General features: G+C 48.3%; 1 protein-coding gene across 6 annotated transcripts in view; it reads left to right on the top strand.

Moving 5' to 3' along the window:
- Positions 1-342: 342 nt before the first annotated feature.
- NCAM1 (neural cell adhesion molecule 1) overlaps positions 343-8,423 on the top strand; it is a 176,482-nt gene continuing 168,401 nt past the window's right edge. For 2 of the 6 annotated variants that reach the window (XM_088138929.1, XM_088138928.1), the window contains exon 1: positions 343-775. In XM_088138929.1, the coding sequence (XP_087995055.1) occupies positions 688-775 (88 nt within the window). In that variant the 5' untranslated portion in view covers positions 343-687. The remainder of the gene's footprint in view (positions 776-8,423) is intronic. The other 4 variants (XM_088138931.1, XM_088138930.1, XM_088138933.1 and 1 more) reach the window with 2 other exon arrangements.

The following is an 8,423-nucleotide window of genomic DNA, read 5'->3' as shown; positions in this document are numbered from 1 at the left end:
GTGAGAGAGAGAGAGAGCACGAGCACCCATCCTCAACTACGGCTACTCTTTCACACACACACACACTCCTGCCAAGTTTTTTAAAAAATGCACTGGTATTTTTCTAACCAGGGTAAGAAGAAATCCGTGCAAATTTGTGCATTTCTCTGCAAAGGGGAAAATCAGAAGGAGGAGGAGGAAGGGAAGGGGAAACGGTGGGAAGGAATCCAGATCCTCCACCACAGCCAGTCCACCTTTTCTAGGCAGTTGCGCCTGCTTTTCCTCCTCTCCCCCCCCCCCACAACCCCCGCCATCCTCCTGGATGCTGCCTATTGCACTGAACTATTTCGGTGGCCAGTCTGGGTGGAAGAACACAGCGCAGTGCCGCGCCCGCCCTCCCCGCCGAAGCCGGGACAGCGCAGGGATCTCTCGTCCTGCGCGCGTGCTGAGGCCGGGGCTGTCACTCATCCTCTGATCAGCTCCGGGAAGCAGCTCGAGCGCCGCTGGACCAAATAAGACTAATTCCCCTCTCCCGCTAGACAGGCAGGTAGACCTGCACAGGTAGAGCCGGTGCCCCGCGCGCCGCTCCGGACGAGCCCCCCCTCCTCCTCGCCTCTCCGCGTTGACCCGCCCAGCCTCCGACCGAAGGGGGACCTCCGTCCCACAATAATAGCAGCAGCAGCAGCTCGTCCGTCTGCGACCGCATCCATGCAGCGAAACTTCCGCGGCGGCCGGCCGGCGACGATGCTCCGAGGCACGGACCTCGCCTGGACTTGGCTGCTGCTGGGCACCGCAGGTACCGCGGACGCTTTATTCTCCGGCGGCGGGCGGCTCGCGCGAGGCGGCGGCCGTCGGCGCGGATGCCCGCCGGGTGCGTTGCCCGGCATCCCGGCAGGGCGCTCCCGCTTTCGGGGCGGGGGCGCGGGGCAGAGCGCGAGGCGCTGCGCTCCCCCTGCCCTGCCCTCCCTCCCTCCCTCCCTGGCTGCGCGCGTGCCGGCGAGGCTCGGCGGCGGGGCAGAGCCCGCAAGCCGCGGGGATGCCCGGGCCGCCCCTCCGCCGGGCTGGGGGCGAAACGAAGCGCGGACGGGGGGGGTCGAGAGGCGTCCCGCCCGCCCCGGCGCTACGGTCTGCGGAGCGAGCCCGGGAGAGGCGCCGCGAAGGCGGGCGCGGGGGAGCCGCGGCGCCCGGCGCTGGGGCTGCTTCGGCGGTGCCCGCTCCTGGCGCGTCGGCCGCGTTCGAGGGAGCGTGCGGAGTCGAGGGATTGGCCGGGCCGGGGGTGGGGCGCTGCCGGCTGCTGCGGGGGGGCCGGCCGGGGAGCGCGCCGCTTGACAGGCGAGAGCGGCGCGGCGGGAAAGGGCGTGAGCCGAGGGGGCGGCGGGGCCGCGCTGCGTTTTCGCGCGGGCAGGTGCAGGTGCGGGCGCGGGGCGCGGATCAGCCCCTCCGCCCGGCCTCCCCCCGCGCGAGGCTGGGTCGCGTCTGTTGCCAGCTGCAGACAATGGAGGGAGGCGGCGGCGGCGGCTGCGTGCAGGGTGTTAATGGTGCCGCCGTGGGGGGCGCGGGTCCCTCCCCGCCTCTCTGGTGACTCGCCGATTTCTTCAGCCGTCGGCCCAAACACGTACACACGCCGTTGTCATTTCCTCGCGTCCAATTATCTGTAATTTAATTAATTATCCCTGCTGCCGGCAGGAGCGCACACCTTGCTTTGGGGGGGGGGCGTCGGCGAATCCCCGGGTGGGGACAGAGGAGAGCCGGTTTGTGTTTTGCAGAGAGCTTTGCTGGAATCGGGAGATAAAACGGGCGGGGGGGTCGGGGTCGGCGCCGGCGGAGGCCAAGCCGAGACAGCCTGCGGAGGGTGCGCTGGCAGCTGCGGAAAAAAGCCCCCGAAAGCAGAGGTTTAAAACCTGGGCGCAGGGGCAGAAGCGCGCCCAAAGAGAGAAGGACCACCATCACCTGGGGGGGGAACAAAAAAAGGGGCTCGTCGGAAAAGACGCGCGTGCCCGCGCCCGCCCCTCCTGGCTCTCGCCGCCCGCCTTGCAAGCCCGAGGCAGGCGCGCGCCGCCGCTGCTGGAGCGGCCGCACGCGCGAGCCCTGGGCCCGGGCAAGGGCGGGAGCGGGTAGTTGTTGACAGCTGCCTCGGCCAATCGGAGCGCCGCGGCGCCCGGGCGGGAAATGCCGTTAGGCTCCTCCGCTGCTGTCCTCGCGCCGCGCCCAGCGCTCGCCGGCGCTTCCCCAAGCGGGCGCCCGTCCGCTTGCCCGCCCGGCGAAGCCCCCCCTTGCTAACAGGCGGGGGCCCCGAGGGACACCCGCTGCCAGGCCGGCTCCGGGCGGCGCAGCTCCTGCGGGCACCTGAACCTCTGGGGGCACCCGTTTGCCCGGGGCCACTTGGCAGCCTGGCGGCAGCTCTGTCAGAGAAGAACACAAGGGGCCTGTCAACGGTCACTGGTTCCCTCCCTCCCTCCCTCCCTCCCTCCCAGATGGTGCTTCTGGGCGTCAGGAGGGTCCTGCCGGGCCCCTGAGCCCCTTGGCACCCAACAACTGGGCAAGCAAAGACCTAGGCAACTGGCCCCCTGCCCGAAAGAGGCCCTCAGCCCTGAATTGTGCCTCCCCTCGACTGGCATGGCTGCTTTGACGGGTATGGCTGGACAGGTGACCCTCCAGTTGCCCCTTTGATGGGTAGGGCTGCAGAAAGGACCCCCAACCACCTTTCAGTGGGCATAGCTAGAGGGGTGACCCCCAGATCGCCCCTTTGACGGGCATAGTTGGAAAGGTGACCCACTAGCCAGCTTCTGATGGGCATGGCCAGAGATGTGACCCCCAAATTGTCCTTCATGGGCAGGGCCAGTGAGGTCACCTCTCAGCCATGCCCCTTTCTCTCCCTCACGCGCACACACAGCTCTGGTTGGTCTGCTTGGGCTGGTTTACCCCCTGCCAGTGAGCTCCCGTGTGATACACCAGTGCCAGTCTTCCATTCAATGCCATAACCTTCAGCGCCACATATTTGCAATGTTATAGTAACTCCAAAGGCCCTGTTGATGCCCGAGAGTGATGCTTGGTGCATGTCCCACCTGATACAGGTAAGGGCCTGCTGCAACTCTGCACTGTGCATTGCAGCCACTAGCCTGTGCTCGAATTGTGTCCTATGTGCACCTGATTGTGGTTCTCGTTTTTATATGAATTAGTGTACTGTTTGATAGTTGTTTACATGGGCATCGTTGCCACTTCATTGGTGAGTGTCGGTGAGACCCCCATCCTCTTATTCTATTTGGGGAAGCTGAAAATCGAAGAGAGTGGCATATGTTAACAGGTCATTAGTCTCTTCTCATGGACTACTTCACCCAGATGCCCTCCTAAGCACATCAGCTGGGAAACTTTTGGAGGGGATCCTCTGTCACTGCTGACCGCTTATTTGGTTTGATTATTTTCTGAAAGTTGAATCCATTGCTTCTTATCAAGTCTGCAGTAGTTCTTTGATGTTATCTGCTACTATGCCCAAGGTAGTTGATATGCCACCCGTGGTCAACCTCTTGTACGGAGTTTGCTGTGCACTGGCAGGTTTCAGACAACATTTTTAAGCCAGTCAGTTAGCAACTGGTTATCTTTTTTGTGGTTTAGCATTTTGTCCATCTGGTTTGTTTATGGTTCAGGGTATTGTGTAAACCCAGAAAATACATTAATCCAATAATCATGTTCAGCATGTTATATATACCCAGCTGCTTAGAATTGATCAATCACTTCTCACAATATGGGCAAATAAGAAAGCTAATGGAAATAAGGGAGATCTCACTGTTGTAACCAAAATTACAAACTTAAATCAAAATTGCTGTTGCTACAATCAGGGAGACAACTGCTCCTTGAAGATGACAAATTTATTGTTGCGTAAGCTTTTGTGGATCATAGTCTGTAAAACACAAACATGTTACTGAAAGTTCAGTGGGATTCTTCCCCCTAGCCTTTGCTACATTATCTCATCCAGTTGCAGTCTGCACTTACATAACCAATATTATGAATATTGTCACATTCCCAAGGACACTGATGTATTAGACTGATTGTATTGTTGATGCTGGTCTTCATTCATTTCAAATGTTATTGTTGTGAAATTTTGATCTTTCTTGCTGCTTTATTTGTTATCAAATAAAAGTTCTACATTTTATGTCTACTACCATAAAATTATTACTGCTATCCAAGGGTGTCCATAGGATATTGTAAAAAAAACCATTAAAAACACATTAAAAAAACAAACAAGCAGGGCTTTGATCACACCATTGCAGCTGCCATCTTGTTTTTTGACCACACCCTGTGGACCCCCCTGCTACAAGCACTCTGTGATATACTTTTTCTTTTTAAACGTAAGTGAACAAACCACGGTGTTCTTATGGAGCTATTTTCAGAGGATGGGGAATAGTATGTCCTAAAAATTTCAGGTTCTTCTGGAGTCTGCCACTAGGGCCACATCCCTATTGGCAGGATGGAGAATGGTGTCTGAAGGGAAGCTGTGATACAAAAGATTGGCTTTAATCGGACATAATTGGGTTGCAATTTTATTTGAAAGACTGGGAATGAGAGTTGGAAAAAAATCCCAACAGGTTGGCACCTAAAAATTGTCAACATATTTTTCGTCTTGAAAGGAAGGCTAAACAGAGATTACATTAATGCTAGAGAGGTCACTAGATGTGTCAGCTTCTAGATAATTTTAAGAACTTGAGAGATATAGTTGATACAGAAGAGGTTTTGTAGGAGAGGAAGGTTAGCTGGTATGAAGAAAATATGCACGCTATGATGATTCAATTTTAAGGAATGCTCATTTTCCAGGGTTGTAAATTGTGCAGGGAACCTAGATAAAGTATAGCATGTCTCTTACTGCAGAGAGTTGCCCTCCCAGAGCTGTTGGAATTAGCATACTTCTCTCTGTTCTCTGCCTTATGTTTCCTGTCAAATGAGGAAAATAAACCTTTGGATTAGACTTGGGTTGTGTTTCATCATAATGCTTGAAAACCAATGTAGACACAAGATATAGTTCTGGGTTCTCCTAAAGATTACCCATTGTGCGAGAGGGAGAAAGTGGGGCCTGGTCTGATGGTACCATCTCTCCATGTTTCTGTGTCTAGTTTCATCATTTTCCATATATTGGGAATGATGTACAGTGTAAGACCTAAGTAAATATTCTTCCTGTGCTACCACCCCGAATCCAACTGTATTCTTAACAATTCACATTGTGACAATAGATCAGTCACTGTCTTCATCATATTTTCAGAGATCTGAAAACGTATGTGATTCACTTGTTAAGGGTACTAATGATTCTGCAGTTGAGAACCCACACATTTCCTGAGCAGAAGTTTTTTACTGAACTGGATGAAATGGGTGGGAAAAGCAATTATAATAATAAATGAAGTGCTCAGAGAACAAGGGTCCTTGTTTGAAGGGTGCTAAGCCATCTGTCTTGGGAGGGGAGGGGAATGGCTTCAGAGAAAAGAGGCAAGGCAAGGCAAGGCAAGGCAAAGTAGTATGTGAGCAGTCCATCAAGCTCATGATGTAATTAAGAAAAGAGGTCTGTCTCTTATTTACAGTAGGGTAAAGAAAGGAGAAATGTCAACGGTTATTAGCCTTGATGGCAGTGTGACTGCTTTTGAAGGCCATCTGCTGGGTGACTAGCTGTCTTTCTTGTGCAGTTGGTTGGCCACTGTGAAAACAAACTGCTGGACTAGATGGGCCAGGAGTCTGATCCAACAGGGCAGTGTTTATGTACTTATGTTCTTAAATAGGAGATAGAGTATGATGTGATGGTGCTGGTGAAGCCATCAGTAGGGCTGTAGTCTCAGCTGTGATCACCCCTCTGCTCCTAACAGCATTTCAAAATCATTTCTCTTTTGTTTATATTTTCTGTGTTCAGGGATACTGACACCCGAAGGTAGTTTTCAGAATAAAACAGCATTCCTTTTGTAATGTCAGCCTTTAATTTATAGATACAGCAGATGGCTCCGCTCTTTGCATGTTCATGTTGAGCACTCTATGTGTTCTTAAGTAACAGAGATATTTGGATATATTGACATGCAGACCTGAAGATCTGGTTCTTGACCAGCTGACTTTTTAAAGGAATACTTAATTTAATGCTAACTTGATGAATCTCAGTATTTTAAAGCATTCATGGGTGTAGGCATATTTTGGATTGCAAAATTGTCTTTATATTTTTCTGTCTAACCCCAGATAGTTACTTACTTACTTATGTGTGTATTTATTTCAAGTGCTGTTACAGATCATGTGTCTTCTGCTTTGGGTTCCCTGGTACTAAAAAAGCTGTAGCACATATTTACATTTTCCTGATGTGGCTTTGTATGAATTGGGTGGCATGAGACCAGATGGGGAGGAGGGAGTTTGAAGAAATTGTATCTGCCGCCATCGGTCTAAAGGGAGGAGCAAACAACGGTCCCATAAGACAAAACCCACTTTTATTGATTTGGAGAATGCTACTCCTTGGTTTGTTGATTACCAGAGATACTTGAAATGTATGGAGGATTTTCTGTTTTATTGGAGTGCTTGTAGCTTAAAAGTGTATTTTGTACTAAAAGAAGAGTATTTTTCCAGAGAATTCAGATGAATGAGGCAAGTATTACAAAGCACTTGAAATGTATATGTACAGTTTAGCAGCTGGAAAAATTCAAGTGTCTTTCAAACTATATTCCTGTTTCTTTTTTCTTTTTTAATTCCACTGGGCTCATGCTTAAAGTATTCCTCTGACAGTGGCTCCTAATATTTATTTATTTTTGTATATAATTTTTATTAAATATTTTTTAAAAGGAAGACAAAAACTAATACAAACTAATATAAAGTACAAAAAAGAAAAAAAAGAGAAATCAAAGAGAAAGCTATAAGTGCAAGAAAGGAAAAAAAGTAAAAGAAAAATAGAAAAAAAAGAAAAAAGATACAAAGAAGTAGCTTCTGATCTTTACAGCAGTTATAAATACAATTATAAATTTACCTCTCTTCTTTCTATAACCTATCCTATCTAATCATCGAAACCATAAATCACAAGTTCATTTTTTTCTATTTTATGGAAAAAGTCCATAAGGGATTTCCAGTCAGCAATAAATATAGATATTGTCTTTTCTCTGATCAAAGAAATCAATTTAGCCATCTCAGTGAGCTCTATCATCTTCACCAACCATTCCTCCATTGTGGGTAGTGCTGAATCTTTCCATCTTTGTGCATACAATAATCTCACTGCAGTTACAATGTACAAAAATGAAGTTCCATGACTTGTTTCGAACTGTTTGTCCATCAGTTCCAAAGGAAAAGCCTCTTGTCTCAATTGTATATTAATCTTTAAAATCCTCTGAATCAGTGTATTTGAATCCAGAATTAATTAGCTTTTTTACATATCCACCAAACATGATAAAATGTCCCTTGTTCACATTTCCAGCGTAAATTTGAAGTGCCTTTATAGGCAATTTGCCTTTAGACAAATTTATTTTTAATTGTACAGTGCAATTGGTTGTATGTACATCATTCATATTCTTCATCTCACTCTTAATGAATCAGTAGAATAAAGTTCTCTGATACCTTTATCTACAGTTGCAGGAGCTCCTAAAATTTGTCAGAATGAACAGACCTATTCTCTGAGTGCAGTCAAATGCTGTCATCTTGATCAGATTTAGCTTGCATTGAGAAAGAGGATAAAATAGGTTTCAGGAATCAGCATTCTCCCTCTCCCCCCTCCCCTGCCTCCTATCAGTGTTGTATTTGTTCTCCTTCCATTTGGGTTGTAGATTGACTAGATTCAGAAAAATGATCTGTGCAAAGTCATATTTCCATGTATGAATCATCTGTGATGGATTGCAGTTAAGAGAATGGCATTTTTGATTTAGAGTTAAGTCTATATTCCATGGCAGACATGGACCTGCTAAAACTTTTACTCTTCCTTCATTCTCAACTAGGATATCAAGAATAATTATGAGACATAGCAGGGCTATTAAAAGAAATGAGGTAAAAGCACTCAATTTGTGGATTTATATTATTCTACATGGATGTTTTGCTGTTATTACTATGGCTACTTATGTCTTATATAAGCAAGGTTACGCTATGGTTGAATGTCTGCAAAACACAGCACAAAACTATAGCTGTGGTTCCCCAAATTGAGCAAGACTAAGGAATTTCAATTTTATTTAGTTAACTGAATATAAATGAAAATAATATGATGATAGTTCAGTTGATGGTTTCATAGTGTATTGTGTAGGGTTCCATAGTTTATTTTTTTTTCTTTGTATTGTTACATGTGGGGTATGAACGAGAGAATTGGCCTAGTATTCACTCTCAGTAGAGGACCCATGGAAGGTGTATCTGAATCATTCTGTGCTGTTGGACGTGTGACAGAGTGGAGGACATGTTTCCTACTCTTCTTCCATTTCTAACTATTAGAAAGGGGGAGGGGCTTAAAAACCATCAGAAATGGC

Source organism: Python bivittatus, unplaced genomic scaffold, assembly GCF_059951505.1.
Source record: "Python bivittatus isolate LINGU-HERP-01145 unplaced genomic scaffold, Pbiv_v1 ctg000320_np1212, whole genome shotgun sequence".
Classification (NCBI taxonomy): domain Eukaryota; kingdom Metazoa; phylum Chordata; class Lepidosauria; order Squamata; family Pythonidae; genus Python; species Python bivittatus.
Note: the sequence above shows the minus strand (reverse complement) of the source record. Positions and strands in the feature narration are given on the sequence as shown.